Raw genomic sequence first — 19,376 nt, forward strand, 5'->3', positions numbered from 1 at the left:
ACTTATAGTCAGCTAGCTGCATAGCGATACTTGGTATACAATATTCAACGTCTCGTCCGTTTTTACTTTAACTGTAGTTTCAAAAAATATATAGTTATATAATGTATGTTCAAGGAAAAAAGAGTTAAGGCATATTATACAGCGAGTAAGCCTAACAAGGGCTGCGGCAAAAAAATCTATAGATCGTGTCTAACTTCAAAATCCTTATAAGCTTTTTGAAAGAGTTCTGCCTCTTTTGTTTCTTGCTCAATGCTCTGTAAGCAAGCTGGGGAATCCCATTTGATACGCTTTGTCAAGTGTAACAGGTACGCCACCACCCTTCTGCCAAACTGAAGGTCGATTCTAGATTCAGAATCAAACGTGGCAAGATGTATTATGGGAGGACTTGTGGAGGTTTCGTAGACTGTGAATTGCATATAATTAGACTTTGGATCATGAACAACTGCTGTATATTCTGAATCTGAAGGGGATACGAACTGCCGAAATTCAAGTTTTGCATTTCTATCCAATTTCTCGTTATTGAAGTCGGCTTGTTTTTTGAGCGCATTTTGAAATCTCAAAATGTGATGTTTGGGAATCGGTAATACTTGTTTGTGAAAATGTATTGAGCGCTCAGAATTAATTTCGAACACTATGGTCGACATATCGAAGTTTACGTAGTTCATACGCACGATACTTTCCTGACATTGAAGCATATCGGTAAAGAGTTCTGATTCTATATCATGAGATTCTTCCCCAGTAATCATTTTGGGAACGTGTTTAATAGGTATTATCAAACAGTGCCCTGAAAAATACATTTCACCCGAGGGAATTGTAAGTGGGCCTCTTGCGATGGTGACGTACACTTTCTCATCTATTGTGATAATCATGTGATCCTGTAAGCTCTGATTGGAAAAGCAAAAATGACAATTTTCCGGTAGAACTGTTTTCATTTTTTTGGTCCCATTGGTATCAACTGAAGATTTAGCAGGCAATGTTTCTCCCTCATCAAAATGTCTTTTTTTATTTGATGGAAGGTATGGATTTGAAGCTAGATTACTTGGCAGGTTTTCACTTTCTTGCAGAGTAGATGGGCAGACTTGAAACGCATATGCCCACTTTTCATTTGAACCGAGTTCAGACAGGTTAATGAACCTACTGGTATATCCAGAATCTGCCCACTGGAAAGGATTCAGCTCAACAAATTTTCCTTTCTTACTAGAACTGAAATGATATCTTGGTTCTAATAATTTTACAATCTCGTCAATAACTGGGCTACCTAATGTATCACATTGTTCATGCGAAATAGCTTCACTCCATTCGTTGGTTACTAGAATATCAACGACTATGCCTTCCTCAATTTTACGAAATTTCTGCAAAATTGCGTTCTTATATTGAGATAATTCATTGGACATATATGTAACATATGCAATAGTTAAACCGCCAGTTGTCTGGTAAATCCCACAACCGTTTAGGTATTGGATTTTGTCATTTATCGTTTCAGATCCACTATGTTCTGGACTCAATGAAAAGCTAGAATTGAATGCAAAGACGGGAGGGAGTTTGTCCTGTTCATAATCGGCAAGCTCGTCATGATATTTTTCATTTCCTAATACAAAACAACAATGAAATGGTCCAGATTTCTTGGTTGCTTTTGCAATCTTTTCAAGGGCTTTCATTGATATTATCCTTACCTGGACGTACCACTAAACTAAAAGAAAAAACAAGAGGTTAGTACACGTAGTTCAAACTTCACAGTTTACCAATAAATAGTCACATACAGTTTAAGCTTCTCCATTTCCGTAATTACTCGGTGTACTAAAGCTATCTTTATCAACGCATACATACTATATTTGAACAATTTTTACTGGAAAAAAATCATTCAAAAACATATACAGATTGAATAGAGTATTAAACTCAGAAACGTATGTACGTTGAAACGTTTCTATTCTGTAGTATTGAAATTCATAGTATCAATGGTTACTCTACTCTTATGTTACAAGTTGATGAACATTTTTTTCCAGTATCGCTGAACAGCTCCAAACAGCACCCTTTTGGAAAGACAACTACCTTGATTTTATAGGTAACAGAAATTACGCATCGACCCCTGAGTATCCAATGACTACAACACTTGAGAAGACCAGGAAATTACCGACCATAAAGAAACTGTTAAACTACAAAAAGATGTTATATACTTGGAATTACCTCGACCGTTGGTTTCTATTCAACCGAAAAAAAATTAATGCAATACTGTATTTTATTAGTTGCGTCCACTTTATCTAATAAAAGGTAGCGAACGGGTCTGAATGTTCCGAACCATTATAAAGGATACCGCTAGAACCTTGCTTCCCACTCCTATGCCTGAATGTAAACCCAACAAGTTTGGAACTAACGGCTGAGTCGTCGACCATTGCAGATAGTTTGTTCTGCCTTTTAAAGACATCAGCGTACTTAGCCATATCCGCCTCATTGGTGAAATCATCAAAATAACCGGCATCCGTTTCACTATCCAGCTGTGGGGTAAATGGAGGCGACAGGTTCCGCAACGTCTCAAAATTTATATCGGCGAAATACGGCATTCTTTTAACATGCTCAAAGGACCTCAATCTGCTAAAAGGATCGGCAATCAACCTTGTAATCAAATCCCAGGTTCTATCAGAAAATGCTGGCCTACCATTATCAAGACGGGGACGTCTTAATGTTTGTCTCCAATGTCTCAAATTCTCATATGTTTCGTTAGTCGAAGACCCACTAAATGGAGTATAACTTACCAAACTCTCAAATAGTATGCAACCTAAAGACCAATAGTCGACGGTAAAGTCGTATTTTTTGCCCTCCAATACCTCCAATGCCATATAATCCGGAGAACCAACCATTGAGTTGGCGTAATTTACCTCTTTCTGTCTCAAATTGTGGTACATTTTCCTTCTGTCCTCTATGGATTTTTCTTTGAATTCCGGGAACTCCAGATTTTTGACCTCACCCAATCTTATTTTCATACTTTCAATTCTTTCGTTGGACACGGTACCCGCTGCCAGTCCAAAATCCGTTAACTTGATATGGCCCTTAGCATCTATCAGGAAATTTTCTGGTTTCAAGTCTCGATGGGTATATCCTAATTCGTGTAACGAGTTCACTGCCATAAACATCTCACTGATATAGAATCTTGCGTGTGCACTTTTCAGGTACCTTGTATTGATCAGCAGCGTACGGAAATCACCACCAGGCACGAATTCCATAGCCAAAAATAGACTCTCAGCGTCTTGGAATGCGTAAAGAAGTTTTACCAGCCATTCTGACCGTGTTGTGGTTAATATATCTCTCTCAGTAAGAACATGATTTGTTTCGTTCAACTTAAAAAGCAGCTTCTTGTTTAAGATTTTAAGCGCACAGACTTCTTTGGTGTCTCTCTTTCTTGCGAGATAAACCTGCCCATATCCACCTTGACCGACTTGGGTTATCATTTCAAAATCTTTGTGTTTGGGCTTCAATCTTCTCTTCCTTAGCACTTCGTGCTCCTTTTGCAAATAAGAGTACCATTCGTCATTCAATTCTGTAGCAGATACATTGTTCACCGTTTTTTGTTGCTCCAAATACTGCATGACTTTCTTAGTTCTCTGCCGTCTACTAATCACATAGTCGAACATGTCACAGTAGTAGTCTAAAAAATACATTTTGCAGACACTAACCAACCTTTGGGTCTTGTTGGATGTGGCCTTGTCATAAAAATCTTGAGGCAATTTTTTGGGTGATTTTAAAATATCCTGGGTCTCGTCATCCATCATGGCGCCTGAACTATCACCCTCACTATCAATCTCCATGCCACAAAGCGTTGACTTTGTGGGGGAAGGTGTAGGTGTGCTGATTTCCATATTTCTGTTGTTTGTAAACCTACCTGTGTTACTATCTCTGTGCCTCAAAGGTGTCACGTTACCTCCATTAAAATTCAAGCTTTTCGATGGCGAATCAAAGGACAATTGACTCATATCCCCAGCAAGATTATCAATATTCTTGTCAGACCTCCCAAACATATTCCTGGATTCTTTTCTTACAGCTGTTCCGCTAGCGTACCCCCTTCTTCTCCCCAAAGCTCATAGCAAATGGGATGGATCAAACATAGTGCTTAGATCTCCTTTTCAACTTTTTTTTTTGGACAAAAAATGAATCAAGTATATTTTGGTCTGTTTACGTTCTTACCCGATTCAGACATGCGAAAGGTATAGAGCGTACGTAGGTGTTGGGAGTCCCAGACCATAACGTTTCTACATATGCATTACATCTTATTCTTTACCTGGATGCGATTCTTCAAGAGTCATTATGAACTCGTCGCTCTGCTGGTTTGCCTCTGCAAGTCTGTGTTTCATCACTTTGGTTACCTTTGCACGGTTATTCACCCTGGTATCTTTACTAGGTACCGCACTACCACTTACCTCCTGCAGTAGTGATCGCGACATGCCCATTCCGATCTCTTCGCCATATGCATCGAGCACAGTGTTTTCCTCCTTCCCAAACTCCATACGGTTCTGTAACTGTCGTAAATGTGAAAGTTGGAATTGTTCCTTGTATTTCCTAAATTTCCTGCCAGCTCTATGCTTTTTTGGTTTATCCTCTGGAATCGGTAGTACTTTGGAGTTGACTATTCCAGGGGCCTCCTTGACTTTTTTTATCTTCAGTAACAACTCCTCTCTCCATCTGTTGCCCAGGGTGGTATTTTGTACGGACTTTCCTTGCTGTCCTGCGTCTACTCTCGCAGCAAGAGAGACTTTAGCACAAACCATCCGTAGCATTTGTTTACGGTGAGTGACTGGTTGTTCTCTTACAAGTGCACAATGATAAATCGCACCTTCTTGTCTAACTCCTGATATGTTCGTATGCAGCTCATGCGACAGATGCCTCTTCTTGCCGATGGAAGATAGATTACAACTTGGTATCAGACTCAGTGCAACAACACTGCCAGCGTGACCAACCAAATAAGAGCAGGTTTCAGCTCCAACCAAAGCAGTAAGGTTTGGCGCTATTATATGGATTTTTGATTCAACCAGTTTCACTATTCTTTCTCGATGATCAGAAAGTTGACGGATCATTGCTCTGGCACGGAAGAGTCTAATTTGGATCAATTTCTCTAACGTGACATCCTGTCTCAATGAAGTTTTTATAGATAATGTAAGGACCAAAGTCTGTTCTTTTTTCAGCAGAAGTTCTGATTCAAAGATGGTTGCTAGTTCATTGGAATTGCGATCTTGCATGGTTTCCAAAACAAACACAACATCTGCATAATTTACTGGGTTGGGAAGCAGAGAGTCCAGTTCAAGAAACTTCTTTCTATATTGCATTATCATAAAGGTGTGGAGGTTTTCAATATCTCTTTTCGAGTTCAGAATTATGTCGTTGAGGAAAGGAAGGATTTTTAAAAACATCTCATCAGTTAACGTTGATTTGATTATGCTATTCAAACCTTCAATATTGTTTCCAAGTACACTTATGGTATTGGGGTCAACTTCTGCAATACTATCGATGGATGAAAAGCTGTAAGGATCCTTATAATGCGACAAAAGTTTCTTGAGATACGCCTCAATGGAGACTTCGTCTCTGGGTATTATCCCATCGTCTGTATCAAGTGAATGTAATACACCAAGGTCCTCCTCCTTAGTAACACTTAGAAAGTCCGTGGAATGTACAGTATCAGCTTCCTCGCATGAGCTCTGATTTTCTAGATCATTTTCCAAGTCACCAAGCAGCTCGTCTTCAAGGTCAGACATAGAGTACCTAGCGAGAAAAAAATATAGCCAAGTTACACCTCTTGATGATAGCGTAATCTATACGCTACTCATTACTGGGTATAATAGCCTCATCGTTTTTAAGATTATTTGATGAAAAAAATATATATATATATATACTTTAACTATTTTTTTGTTATGCATCATGAAATATGAGTGATAATAATAGTTTACATTAGTTATAGAGCTATGTAAAACGGGCAGGTCATTTATTTACTCTGAAAATCAACAACCAAATCATTACCAAATGCTGCTATTTCTTGGAATAATGCATCCTTATTTAACTCAACTGTTTCTGCGTCAACTGGCTTCACGTTGCAATCGATGTTGACTCTGAACTTTTGAGCATTCTTGAAGGCGGGTTTTATTAAACCAGTTATCACGTTCTTATCGCCGTTCTTACCACCATTGACCCCAATAAAACGGTGACTTGAAAAGATGAGACTGTTTTTGTACTTCATATTCAAATACTTTACCAACTGTAGAGTCGGGTCCATCTTTTCGCTTAAGAGGCTTATATCGTCTGGGAATTCAGCAGGGGCAGCTTGATTTGAGATATTCTTGAAATCAGAATCTGATGCAACACCTGAAGATAGTCTTAATCCATGAGGAGTCCTCAGGTGAATAACAAAATCGTAGTCATTCAAGCCGGGTGCAAACAAAAGTTCAATAGTTTGCTTGTTAAGACCATGTGTTTGAATTAAATTAATGGCAACCTTCGCCAAAGCAGTTAACCTCGTACAAATTGCCAATGGAATATTACTCGAATAAAGAATCCCACTTGGGTCGTTCCTCGAAGCGATAAAGAATTGGAGGTGTAGACCATTCGGATCCGTTTTTCTCAGGTTGTTGAAATTGGCTTGAATGTCTTTATACTGGGAAAGTGTCAACCGTTCGGATAATTTATGCATCATTTTTGCATCTAAGTCGGAGCCACCTATGCTTTTCTCAAAAGAACTCAAGAAATCCTCTTCCGGTTTTACTAAATCCAAAATAAGAGGGTCCTCCCTCCAATTCCATTGGCTAATGAATTTCAGAATCTTCAAAAAACCATTTTCTAGAGAACCTGGTATTGAAAAAGGAGCAGGGTCAACAAATGGTTTCATGGCAATTAATTCTACCAGCTCATCGTTCAAGTGTCCTAGCAGCAAGTGCGAATCAAGCCATTTTTTAAACAATCTGACAACACCGGTATAAAGGGGGAAAGCATGAGAAATATTTTCAATGGTTCTCGTATGTCTCACAGATCCTTGAGACTTCGCTGTAAACTTTAAGAAAGTGTTTTCTAGTAGTGGTTTGATTTCATTTCTGGCATTGGAAATAGCTCTCAAATACAAGATTTCATCTCGTTCGGTCAGAATACGGAATCTGAACCCATAACCCTCTTGAGTCAAAACATTCAAAGTAGTGACATCCAGATTAAATGGAATAGATTCGTCCCGTGTGAAAAATGACTTGTACTGGGAATTATGTTCGTTTTCCAATATTTCATGAATCTTTAATAAAAATGCAGTTTTGGCCTTCTCCAAAGATGTGATTTCATCCGGCCATTTTTGTGATGTCTCAAACTCTAAAATAACATCTTGTAAAAAGTCTGGGTTTGAGTATGCATAGGGTACAAGTTGGCAAATCGAGGTATATCTGAATGCCGAGCCGATGGGTAAAATGGATTTAATCGATAAGGGCAAATTCATCTTGAAAACGATTTTGTAGAGTTTGTCAAAGGACTTCTTGACATCGTAGAAACTGTTCAAATTCAAAATTGATGTCTTCGAATTAGCTGGCAAGTTTGGTAGCGGCAGTAAGTTTTGAAATTGCTTAGTTATATTGCCATGCACTTCCAACCTTTCAGTTATGTGCCTTTTTAAGATAAAGTCCAAAACGAACGAAATTATAGGCTCAGATGCAGAGGAACTCCAAACACAACAATGTGTTATGGACCCATCCTTGAAACGACGAAGAGAGGCCTTTGGACCCCAAAAGTTTTTGAAAAACGTGGCTTCTGGGGTAACCTCTTCCGAATGAGCAGGACCCTTCGTAACTAATTTTTCGCTTTCAGCTGGATTTACCATTATTTTAATTCTCATATGTTCAAAGTTCAAGCCGTGACCTCCAGCATTTGAATATACCTTCCGTTTTTTTATAGAAAAATCATTTTTCTGACCCACAAGTTCAACTTCAACAGCAGAAATTCTATCACCCAAGGCATAATTAATGACACTGTTGGCCCGATGAACGAGAAAGTTTTCAACAGTTATGTATTTGACTCTCTCTATGGGTGTGAACTTGGCATTCAACAGTGATTCCAGGTTTGAAGCTTCGCCTGTTTTCATTTCCACATCGTAACAAAGATCGTATTTGATGTTATCCGACTTACTGATGTTGGTCAAAAATATATTGGCAAATTGATCCTGTACGACGTTGTTCAGCATCTTCAAAGTTTCCTTAGCAAACATTTTCAGGACCCCGTACGAGGAAACTGTCATTTTTGTTAGAATATTTACTTTGGTGGTTTTGTCGAAAATTGTTGGAGTTTTAAACCCCTCGTCAACGTATTTCGAAATCGAGTCAGAGTAATTTATGTCCGAATGAAACTGTAGATGACCATCGGTGCAAAGATCCATAGTAGCCAGGTACTTTATCACACCTTTGAATAATTGATAGGATGAGAACCCATGTAGTAATATCTTATTCCCATTAACACCACCACCATTCAACAATGCAGCCATCAAAGTGGTGAATTCAAAGTTACCGAATCCACCCAGTGAGCCAGAGTGAGCGGTCTTGGAAGAGAAGCCACGTTGTTGCAACCATAACCTCCCCAAAATTGAGGCATCTCTGAACGCCTCTGTTTCCTTTTTGGCTTTGTACAGGTATTTCAAATACGATTCATAAGTTGACGAGAAAAGAATGGAAAAGTTGTAAAGAGGGGTAGCAGGTAAGTGTGTTTCAGTGTTCTCTTGTGCAACCCTGATACAGTTTTTGTTTGGTAATAGTTTCTTTGGTTCAAAAACTTTTTCCGGGAACCCAATAATCAGATTAATAGAAAACTTTGTTTTGTAGAAGTTGTATTCCTGGTCTAGTTTCGCTTCACCCGTGGTTGGTTTAGCACAATTTATCGTCAGTATAGGTAGGAGATTATCGTTATTGAAATATTTGAACTCCAAGGATAAAAAGTCGTTCCATTTCTCCTTTTCAAAGAGAACAGACAAATGATGGGTCAGGTACGCAAGGTACACACTTCTCTTGTGTAGACATCTAAAGTTTAAAAAATCCTTCTTTTCAAACAAGGATTTCGGCATAGTGAGTAGAATATCCACGGAGGATCCCTGTGGCTGATATATCCCCGTTTTCAAAGCAAACGAGCCTACCAGAGAGATATCTGGCTTTAGATAATTAAAGTTGTATTTCGTGTTCCCCACTGTTGGCTTCGGATCAACAAAGGGAACTGTTGTTATTTTCCCCTTGAAGTACGATTGAACATCGGTCAAGGATTGCTCCTCCCACTCTGGTATAAGCTGGATCATGTCGTAAAGCTTATGTAAGAATTTTTCAACTTTGAGTATGTGCTTGTTGTTTAGCTTAACTTGCTCTAGTAATTCATCGATCTGCAGTTTGAAAATATTGGACTTGAACAGTTCGGCTGTTTCCCTTGCTAGATGAATATCTTGAGAAGAAGTGGTGCTTTTACCAGGAGGGGCGTTTCCACCAGTTGCTTCCTCCTCCTCTTCATCGTGGTCGTCATCATTTTCAGAGTCGCTCTCGACGTCACCGTTTTGTGAAGTGCGCGAGTCACCAGTTTTGATGATATCTTGAGTTTCGTCAACCGCAGCAGTGCTTTCCGTCTTTAATTGCTTTGCATCAACTTCTGTTTTGTCGTTTAATTCCGAGGCCTTTCTTTTAACGCCGCTCATCATATATTCACTTTAATCCGGTATGAAATCTTATACACGCAGAGTGTTTTTTCTCTGTAATCCGAACACGGTCCGGCGTCTAAAAATTAACCTATTGGTAGTGAGGTTAAACGCAGGGTGCGTGAGAACCTTCGAAAGATGCAGAGACGCCATTAGGTACTGCCAAGTCTTAAGCGCACAAATTTTTCAATAACGTCGAACAAACTCTTCGAAAATTTGTTTTTTCCCGTTCTGTTTTTTTTTCTTTATTTTTTTTCTCTTCCAGAAATCGTCTCACGGGCCGCGGCTGCATCTTCGTAGGAAGGGCCTCTGTCTAGGACCGCGGAGGCTCTGCCTGGAAAAGCAGAGCGGCTCTGCCTAGAACCTCGCGCTGCTTCCCTTCACGGGCCCGCGGAGGCAGTTATTTATTTTTTCGCTGTTGCTTCTCTAGAGGAAGATCTCGATACTGTCGGCCTTCAGTGCAGCGGGGGACCCCCGGTGGTGCATTGTTGGTGTCGAAAAAAGGTTACGACGAAAGGTACAGCTTTGGCGGCACGTGTCACATGCACTTTTTGGCTAGTGTGGCAAGTAACTCTGCGTCCTCGCCGGTACAACCCGTTCTTTTTGTCTATACCGTGGTCGTTCCTGAACACAATTTTATGATTTGATATCAACAGTCATTATATATAATGGAGCGGTAGTGTGTGGAAAGGATAATTGCTAGGTACTGGGGGGGGGGGCAATCAAGTTTGAAAACTGGTTTTTGCATTTTTCATGGTCTCGTTCCCGCTCTCTAGCCGGCTGACGTCTTGTTCAAGAGCTTTCATGTTTAGTTCGAGTTCGTTGACCTCCATGATCATCCGTTCTATTCTTTCAGTACGTTCGCGGTCCTTGCGAGGGATGTACTCTGCCTTGAAGTCTTCGACAATCGAGTTATTTTGCAAGACCTCCTTTTGGAGCTTGCCATTTCTCGTTTCGAGTTTATCCTTCTTTCCCAGTAGAAGTTGGTATTCGCTTCTGAGCTTGGCCTCTTGCTCAACAAGCTCATCGTAGTTCTGTTTGCTGGTTTCTTCCAGTTTGCTATAATCCAACTCCTTTTTCAAATGGCAATCTTTCCTCTTCAAATACTCATCCTCCAAATCCATTTCCTGTTTCGTGTACACCTCCATTTGCGCTTCCAAAGTCGCAATGGCAGTTTCATTCTGTGAGATGGTCACTTTCAAGTTCTCAGCTCTGGACGTATTTTTTTCGTCATTGGATTCGTGTTGCTTGATCTTCCCCTTGAAATGGCCGATCTCCTGCCTTAGAGACGCCAACTTCTTGCTAATCTCCTTCTTAGTCTTCTTCAATTTGGCTCTCTCCTCTGACAGATTCGCATTGGTAGTCAGCACAGAATGCTTCAAAGTCAGTAATGGTGATAAAAATTTCCGGTGATAGTACGATGGGAACCCGAAGTCCATTTTCACAAACCCATCAGACTCATTTTCAGCGGCACCAACTTTATACTTACCCTTCCCGATGCTGTTGGTTCTGACTATCAGGTCAGCAATCAAATAATCGTGACTGTGGTTAAGTCTATTTATGAACTGGATATCGTAGGAGCACGAGGGCACCAATCCGCTGACAATGACGTACTCCTCACCTACGTGCTCCATCACAAGAGCACAGGACACCTCCGACCAGATGAGTCCGTTTACTAAAACGATGAGCTCACCATCGAACAGGTTCTCAATGTGGAATGTGAGCGAGTGGGTCCCAATCTCAATGATGCAAACTTTGTAGTCATTTTCACCTCTGTTGAAAATATTACTATTTGTATTGACCAAGTTTAGTTGGTTATAATCGTTGGCTTTACTTTGCGCAATTAGTGCCATTGATTTTGACGCAGAATTAGTGAATACACTCTCTGTGACACCGTTGGATTCCATGGAGTAAAGTTCAGAGTCCACTGTGGGGTCCGGGATCACGTTGTTTGTGGTGCTCTTGACGTATCTTTTTTCGAAATTTGTAGTTTTCAAAGTCACCACCATCGACCACAACGGTGGGATCAGATATTTGCTTTTCCCTCTGAACAAGTCACGAATGAAGTTTTCGATATTGGTCATGACTGTGATATCCGTGGTCAACTTGCTCGTCTTGTCCAATTGGGACAAATCGACGGTCAAATCATGCAGCTGGTTCAAATACGAGGAAGTGGGCAATGTATCTACGTTTTGGGTATCGTTCATTGTCAACGGTTGCGCAGTGTTCGAGGCGGATTTCAAGTCGTTGTCTGGGAGGGGCACTAAAGGTGAGTACGATTTCACGTTTCTGACCATTTTGGAGAAATAGGGGACCGCTATGCTGGGTTGGGTCGAGTACGTGATCCCAGAGATATCTGCTGAAGAATCAGATGGGGATGTGAAGGGTGATGGTTTTGCACTTTGTTTAGGTGTTGGTGAGCTGCTATCGCTGTAGTGATTACCGGAAGAATCTTTAACGTCATTTTCAGAGGCTTTCAAATCTTTTTGTTCGCCAAAGTTTAATAGTGGGAAAGTGAATTTTGGTGGTGGGTTTAGTAGCGTATATTTTTTCCCGTTGGGACTAAACGTATTTTTACTAAACTGGAAGAATACGACATGGAAGGAGAGATAGAACCTGATACCACGAATGTAGCGCGCGTATTTCGAAAACAGATGATACTCAAGGGTCTTCATTGTATCTGTGACATTCAACCAGATCAAGCACAAAGTACGCATATTCCTTTCCAAGTTTGTACCTGGATGAAACGAAAGAGGTGAGATCATGGGGACCACTTTACGTGATATATTCATTGACACGGCGTACAGTACTGTACATGCTGTAGCGTAACTCAAGCACTCTACTGGGTCATTGATCAGGAAGGATGCCACTATGGCCATTGCCAATGTTTCTATTGGGCTTACAAAATAGTCTGACCCGTACTTCCTAATCACTGTGGCACCAACGATCTCCACCGCTAAGAGAGTTATCAATGAATGGAAATTTCTTGAATTTTCAGTTGAGCATTTCAGCTTACCGTAGTTACAGATATCTTTGGCGCTGCCAATACTCTTGGACAAAGATTTTGTTCTTCTCTTTGCGTGCAACTTTGAATTCGAGCTGTTAGTAGTCAGTGGTTTTCTAGAGTGAGTTGCTTCACTTATGCATGGAGAGGGACTCTTTGACAAGAACAGGACAATGAAGCAGTGTGCCAAGAAGTTCTTGAACCTTGTAGCGACGACGAAGGACGCAAGGAGACATAATGAGAAGAAATGGTTGAAGCTTAGGAATACGATAAGCAGGGCCAGTGTGTCCTTAAACCTATGAGTTCTCGCGAAATGTATTGGCTGGTGATCTGTCATCAGTGAGGGAAAGAAAGAGAGAGACACTGTACCCACGCCACTGTATCAAACACGCCGGTCTATACAGACTGTCTGTCCTTGTTGATTCACCCACAATTGTTCTTCAGCCTCTTGCAACATAATAGGAACTATTAAACAGACGCTGACTGAGAGTCGCCTACTGTCACGAACTCAAATTTGAATATCTTCTCGTTTCTTTCCCAACCGAGAAAGAAACGAGAAAATACGAAAACAAACCAAAATTTGGAGCACGTGACGGGACAGAGATATGGCAGCTATAGAAGAGGAAGGAAGGACTGGGCGGCTAAAGGAGCAGTTTCCCGCGCTCTCGCCGCAGTGTACCTGGCGGAAGTTGCAAGAGAAGCTGAAGACGCGGTACTCACCAGACCCATTGCAGTAGTACGGGTGGGCGGCTCTCCCAGCGGGAGTGTACAAGACGCAAGATCGCATACGCGGAGTGGGAGAAGAGCAGGGAAGTCGCCGGGACGTCAAACGCCGCTACCGCCCCGTCCACAGCAGCCCCCCGCCGACCTGTTACCCCGCGCTGTCCCTCTTTGGAAGGCAACCTCCCCTGCGGCCCAGACGGGTAATCGAGGGGCCAGTGAGGGGCAGCGGGGCGTGTTGTGGCGTTTCCCCTTTGGGACATCCGCAGCGTGCACCCGGGTAACGCCCCAGGGAAATAGGGGGCAGTTCCTCTGCTGTGCGGGGCGTGCTTCCCAAAGGGGAAATCTCTGCTGCCCCGTTTCTGATTGGAGGAGGCCTCGCGCGTCGTCGCAAGCAGAATTTCCTGTTTCGGACAGTCGCCGTTTCGGTCTCTTTTTCCTGCGCCCGTCGAACACGACGATTTCGTTACGCATATATATATATATATATATATATGTAAGCGTGTCGTCGAGTAGTTTGGTTGGTCGAGGCGGCGGGTACGTAACGGTACGGGTACGGTCGGTACGTACTACTACATACTACACACACAACACACACACACACACACAATGCACAGAACATACTCTTTGAGAAACGCTAGGGCGCCGACTGCCTCGCAGTTGCAGAGCCCCCCTCCGCCACCTGCCTCGACAAGGGGCAAGTTCTTCGGGAAAGGGGGGATCGCGTACGCGATCAGAAGGAACGGTGCCGGTGCGTTCGGCCCAGATATGGCGAGGAAGCTGTCGCAGTTCGTCAAGATGGAGAAGAACGTGCTGCGGTCGATGGAGATTGTCGCTAACGAGAGGAGGGACGCCGCTAAGCAGCTGTCGCTGTGGGGGTTGGAGAACGACGACGACGTCTCGGATATCACGGATAAATTGGGGGTGCTTATCTACGAGATCAGTGAGCTGGACGACCAGTTCATCGACCGCTACGACCAGTACCGTTTGACCATGAAATCTGTTAGAGATATCGAGGCCTCGGTGCACCCATCGAAGGAGCGGAAGTACAAGATTGACGATAAGATTGCGTTCCTCAAGTACAAGGACCCACAGTCCCCAAAGATTGAAATCTTGGAACAAGAGTTGGTTAGAGCGGAGGCTGAGTGTCTTGTTGCAGAGGCACAACTGTCCAACATCACAAGGTCCAAATTGAGAGCCGCATTCACTTACCAGTTCGATTCCATGATCGAACACGCGGAGAAAGTCGCACTGATTGCAGGGTACGGGAGAGCGTTGCTAGAATTGCTAGACGACTCTCCAGTGACCCCGGGTGAGACAAGACACGCTTACGACGGGTACGACGCCTCAAAGCAGATCATCATCGATGCTGAAGCCGCGTTAAACGAATGGACCCTCGACTCAGCGCAAGTTAAACCAACTTTGAGCTTCAGACAGGACTACGACGATTACGAGGACGAGGAGGAACCTGAGATCGAGGAGGTCGAAGAGGAGGAACACCCGGACCACGAACAATGGGTTCAAGAAGAGGAGGCTCCAGCTGAAGAACATCAAGAGCAGGAGGAACCACAGCAGGAAGAACGCGAAGTGGTTGCTGCCTGATCAATACGTACGTGTGTATAATAACGGTTGAAGTACGTTTCCCCCATTGTTAATTGTATCTATTCGATGCACTACTCATCGACTTCTTTGTATCTCTCCCAAAAATATATATAAAAAAGATGAACTTTTGCGAAATACATCGAAACGTACAGATAGAACAGAAACCTTCAAACACAAACAGTCCACCTCGATTGTGTACCGTTCTTTGGGAATGCTGCATATAAGACAATCACTATTCAAGACTGGGTCAGCTGGGAGGTTAAGGATACGGCTGCAATGGCGGAGCGAATCGACTGGCCGCACGACTCCGAAACAGCAGTTGGCCGACTACTTCGAATACTATATGACGCCGATCGCGCAGAGACCGTTCATTTACAGGCCTAGAAACGCCAATATCTTGCTGACCATGGATATCAAGGACCCAAAGACGAATCTGCCCGTGAAGCCGCGTGCACCCATAAAGCCGATCGCGAAGTCCGTGTTGAACGAATACATCAAGTCAGCGACGGAGAAGGGCGAACTGTTTGAGTGGTTTAAGAACTGGACAAAAGTTTCCGTACGGAAACGTCATCTGTGGAACTACCTCGACGCAAAACATATACAGAACGCCCTGGTCCACTCGTTCTTTGAGACCGGGGACTACTGCAGGATCGTTGGGTTTTTCTACACGAAGAGGGGCTCCCTCGTGAATTCGGGGAACGTCGGTGCATACAACGTGGAGGAGTTCTTCAACACTCTCGTGATGTGTAACCTCCACAGACAGCGGGTCAAGGGGTTCAATGAGCCAGAGAGAGCAGCGAAGAAGTTGAAAGTAGCGTGGGGGGTGGTGACACAGAGGGAGAACAAGTCAGGGCTCGCAGATTTGCTCGTACAGTGCATGGCCAAGGAACAGAATTTCAAACCATCGCTGAGGGCGTTTGTCCGCAAAGAAGTACTAGAACTCCCCACTAGTGCATCCCTCAGCGACTCCGAGGAATTGAAACAGTTTGTCGCTGCCAACGAAAACACGTATTTGATTTGCAGGACACTCTTGGACTACGGTTCAGATACAATAACTGGCGGTAACCTCGACACTTTGAAAAGATTCGTCACCGAGTACCAACAAGCCTCTCAAAAGTTTAACCTCTCAGACAAGTACGACGCGTACGTAAAGGCTCTCGAACAATTGTACCCGAAGTCCGAACAGTCGCCTGCGCAAACGGAGACGACCACAGATGAGCCAGCACAACCGAGCGAATAAGTCAACGGGGATTGACAGCAATTAGTTAGAACTTGTATATAGAACTCACCACATCAAGAACCTTTAGGCCCATCTACAACCAAAGCACCCACTTATTTCTCTTTTTTTGGGAGTCTTCGTTCAAAAAAAAGAGTAACGTGCTGCAAACCATGCACCGTCCTTAAACTACTTCTGCACCCATCAGGTACATGCCCAACTTGACGGTCCCAACTGGTACCATCACCTCACTGACACCAAAAACAAGCGATTACCCGGATCTCGTGAAGTTTTGATCACTCGAGAAAAAATAAGAATGGCACTGAAAAGTCGATGCTTCACGGCGAAGAGAGAGTGAAAAAGTGAGAATGCGTTTGTACTAGTGGCTGCTTATATAAGAAGGAAGCTCAATTGCGCATACATACACTCAGCGATGAGCAACGAGAAGGACGTTAAAGTAGAAGATCAAAACTCTGGCAGTGCCGCGCAACCGGCTGCGGAAACTGCCTCTTCTGAGAAAAAACTGTCTAATAAAGAGTTGAAAGAGTTGAAGAAGCGGGAAAAGGCTGCCAAGAGGTCTGCTCAGAAGCAGGCAAGCGGTATCACAATAGAACAGCAACAGTTGCAAGCACAGGCGAAAAGAGAAAAGAAAAAGCAGCAGCAGCACCGCGAGGAGCAGAAGAGGGAAGCCAAACTGAAAAAGATCCAGAATGAGCTCAATCCTAGCCGTAAGGCAAAGAAGACAACTCTTTTTAGTCACTTGGAGACCACAGAGGAGAGAAGGGCGTCCATCCTTGCGATCAGCAGTGCCGTCACATCACCTGTTGCATCTAGAATTACCGCTTCCGGGCTCATGATCCCCATGGTGGCCAGCGTCGTCTCTGGTTCTCAGGTTTATACAACTTCTTCCTTCTCCAATTCCGGCCCAACATTAAAAAATGAGACGGCTCCGAAAGTTCAAAAATCGTCCCCTGCTGTGTCAGGGCAAGCCGTCACCGTGGCCGGGACAGCCTCAGTGCCAGATCATTCCTCGACACAAGATATTGCTAAATCGCTAGCCACTATGTCTTTGGAATCGGAAGATTTTGGTGTTGTACCAGGGATCTCTTCCATTGTTCCTCATACTTTGGAGGAATCGTTTGAGAATAGCCAGCTGGTGTCATCGGTGAAGGAACTGCTGCTGAACAAGGACTACATCCATCCAGCAATCACTCTGTTGACCACGAATTTAGCACACTATAAGATCGTGGGTTCCATACCACGTTGCATTGCCATGTTAGAAGCATTCCAGATAGTTATCAGAGACTATCAAACTCCAAAGGGCACCACCTTGTCTAGAAACTTGACAAACTACCTTTCGCACCAAATCGATATCTTGAAGAAGGCGAGACCACTGAGTGTCACCATGGGTAACGCCATCAGGTGGATCAAACAGGAGATCTCACACATCGACCCGTCTATCTCGGACGAAGTCGCCAAACAAGACCTCTGTGAACAGATAGCTCAATTTGCAAGAGAAAAGATCGAACTAGCAGACCAGTTGATCATTGAAAATGCATCCAACCATATTGAAAAATCAGCAACGATTGTTGTCTACGGTTCCTCTAAGGTGATCTCCGATTTGATACTACACAACACACTCCAGTTGCAAAAAAACATCAAAGTCATTGTGGTAGATTCAAGACCCTTGTTTGAGGGTAGGAGTATGGCCAACATGCTGCGGAGGAAAGGCGTCGACGTGATGTACTCTCTGATCACCAGTTTGGACGCCGTCTTCGACATGGGCGTAGACTACGTTTTCTTGGGTGCGCACTCGATTCTATCGAACGGGTTCTTGTATTCGAGGGTCGGCACTGCAATGATCGCAATGAGCGCCAAGAGAAGAAACATTCCAGTGCTCGTGTGTTGTGAGTCTTTGAAATTCTCACAACGAGTTCAACTGGACAGTGTTACGTTCAACGAGCTGGCGGATCCAAACGACTTGGTGTCCATCGACTATGACAATCCACTAGAGAGACGCGGTAACACAGGTACACTTTTGAAGCAGTTTTTAAAAGAGCGGGAAACGGGCAGGAAGAAGCAAGAGAGCGAAAACAAAATCAAGGGCAAAGCCTCCGTTTCATCGTCCAATAATCGGAACAAGGTCAACGGCGCCTCTGCACCAAGCGAAGGTGGTGAGGAGAAAAACATCTTAGACAGCTGGCATGGCCTGAAGTCATTGAATATTGTCAATATCCTCTATGACTTGACCCCTCCAGAATACATCAAGAAGGTTATCACTGAATTCGGTGCTCTACCACCATCTTCTGTGCCTGTCATCCTGAGAGAATATAAAGGGTCAACGTAAGCATCCGTTTCAATGTGATTGATAGAATTATACACATGCAACATGTGTCGTGGCGAGAGTGTAAGACTGGGCACCCAGTGACGGAAAGAGAGAACGTTAGTTAATGATATAGGAAACAGTAATAGAAGACAATATATACAAGAAGACATTAATGCACTCATTCAACATCGGAGACTTTCCCCACCAATTCCTGTTCGTCACTGCTTTGTAGATTGCTGGCACCTTTCAGGAAAGTGGACATATTGGCCGGCGGCAGAACAGCTACCATCAAGATGATATTCTCGTACACAGCTTCTGGGATGGTCCTTTGGTATATCCCCAAAAGATCTGCAGGGTTGGGATAGACCGTCAGAGCTTTGTAAAACTTGAAGGCAGCCTCCTTTTCTTTGTCAGGAACGTTCGTCAACGCCTCCCCTTGTTCCACGCTACTTGTGAAGGTGGACTCCCTCACGGCAGGGTCAGTTGGGATCGGATCCTTGGCAATCTGGTTGGTCAAGAATAGAGTTAAGTCCGTGATTTTGGCCTTCTTCTGGTCCTCCTCGTCCTGTTTCTTCTGCTTCTCTTGCAACTTCGCCCTCTTGGTCAGTTGCTTCCTGAAATTTGGATTCGTTCTTCTTTGATAGTCGAAGTAAGCAGCGTAGGCAAGCATGGAAAGCGTGGCAACAGCACCCGTCAAGGAGACGCTGCGGGGCATAATCGATGATTGTGACATGGTTTGTTTGGTTATTCTCCTAGATTACCTACGACTTGGGTACCACTATCGGGGCGCTCTTACAATGAAGAGGAATTATTTTGGTAAAATTTTTCAGAGTGTCAA

At 43.3% G+C, this 19,376-nt stretch overlaps 9 protein-coding genes across 9 annotated transcripts; 3 read left to right on the forward strand and 6 right to left on the reverse strand.

The window, feature by feature from the left end:
- Nucleotides 1-176: 176 nt before the first annotated feature.
- DRN1 (Drn1p) lies at nucleotides 177-1,658 on the reverse strand (the record flags this gene model as incomplete). The annotated part of the gene is made up of 1 exon (XM_022611391.1): nucleotides 177-1,658. One exon carries the CDS (start codon nucleotides 1,656-1,658, stop codon nucleotides 177-179), a length of 1,482 nt encoding a protein of 493 aa, XP_022462805.1.
- Nucleotides 1,659-2,258: 600 nt separating this feature from the next.
- On the reverse strand, nucleotides 2,259-4,010 carry DBF2 (serine/threonine-protein kinase DBF2; the record flags this gene model as incomplete). Its single annotated transcript, XM_022611392.1, has 1 exon — nucleotides 2,259-4,010. One exon carries the CDS (start codon nucleotides 4,008-4,010, stop codon nucleotides 2,259-2,261), a length of 1,752 nt encoding a protein of 583 aa, XP_022462806.1.
- Nucleotides 4,011-4,259: 249 nt separating this feature from the next.
- Nucleotides 4,260-5,738, reverse strand: PRP31 (U4/U6-U5 snRNP complex subunit PRP31; the record flags this gene model as incomplete). The annotated part of the gene is made up of 1 exon (XM_022611394.1): nucleotides 4,260-5,738. One exon carries the CDS (start codon nucleotides 5,736-5,738, stop codon nucleotides 4,260-4,262), a length of 1,479 nt encoding a protein of 492 aa, XP_022462807.1.
- A 227-nt stretch (nucleotides 5,739-5,965) lies between these two features.
- UTP22 (rRNA-processing protein UTP22) lies at nucleotides 5,966-9,673 on the reverse strand (the record flags this gene model as incomplete). Its single annotated transcript, XM_022611395.1, has 1 exon — nucleotides 5,966-9,673. The coding sequence occupies one exon, from the start codon at nucleotides 9,671-9,673 to the stop codon at nucleotides 5,966-5,968; it is 3,708 nt and encodes a 1,235-aa protein (XP_022462808.1).
- Nucleotides 9,674-10,392: 719 nt separating this feature from the next.
- On the reverse strand, nucleotides 10,393-13,011 carry NNF2 (Nnf2p; the record flags this gene model as incomplete). The annotated part of the gene is made up of 1 exon (XM_022611396.1): nucleotides 10,393-13,011. One exon carries the CDS (start codon nucleotides 13,009-13,011, stop codon nucleotides 10,393-10,395), a length of 2,619 nt encoding a protein of 872 aa, XP_022462809.1.
- Nucleotides 13,012-14,003: 992 nt separating this feature from the next.
- Nucleotides 14,004-14,996, forward strand: PIL1 (lipid-binding protein PIL1; the record flags this gene model as incomplete). The annotated part of the gene is made up of 1 exon (XM_022611397.1): nucleotides 14,004-14,996. The coding sequence occupies one exon, from the start codon at nucleotides 14,004-14,006 to the stop codon at nucleotides 14,994-14,996; it is 993 nt and encodes a 330-aa protein (XP_022462810.1).
- A 211-nt stretch (nucleotides 14,997-15,207) lies between these two features.
- Nucleotides 15,208-16,236, forward strand: MRP13 (mitochondrial 37S ribosomal protein mS44 MRP13; the record flags this gene model as incomplete). The annotated part of the gene is made up of 1 exon (XM_022611398.1): nucleotides 15,208-16,236. The coding sequence occupies one exon, from the start codon at nucleotides 15,208-15,210 to the stop codon at nucleotides 16,234-16,236; it is 1,029 nt and encodes a 342-aa protein (XP_022462811.1).
- Nucleotides 16,237-16,645: 409 nt separating this feature from the next.
- GCD2 (translation initiation factor eIF2B subunit delta) lies at nucleotides 16,646-18,559 on the forward strand (the record flags this gene model as incomplete). Its single annotated transcript, XM_022611399.1, has 1 exon — nucleotides 16,646-18,559. One exon carries the CDS (start codon nucleotides 16,646-16,648, stop codon nucleotides 18,557-18,559), a length of 1,914 nt encoding a protein of 637 aa, XP_022462812.1.
- Nucleotides 18,560-18,716: 157 nt separating this feature from the next.
- TOM20 (TOM complex receptor protein TOM20) lies at nucleotides 18,717-19,271 on the reverse strand (the record flags this gene model as incomplete). The annotated part of the gene is made up of 1 exon (XM_022611400.1): nucleotides 18,717-19,271. One exon carries the CDS (start codon nucleotides 19,269-19,271, stop codon nucleotides 18,717-18,719), a length of 555 nt encoding a protein of 184 aa, XP_022462813.1.
- Nucleotides 19,272-19,376: the final 105 nt, after the last annotated feature.

The sequence above is a fragment of the Huiozyma naganishii genome, chromosome 2, assembly GCF_000348985.1.
Source record: "Huiozyma naganishii CBS 8797 chromosome 2, complete genome".
In the NCBI taxonomy this organism is placed as follows: domain Eukaryota; kingdom Fungi; phylum Ascomycota; class Saccharomycetes; order Saccharomycetales; family Saccharomycetaceae; genus Huiozyma; species Huiozyma naganishii.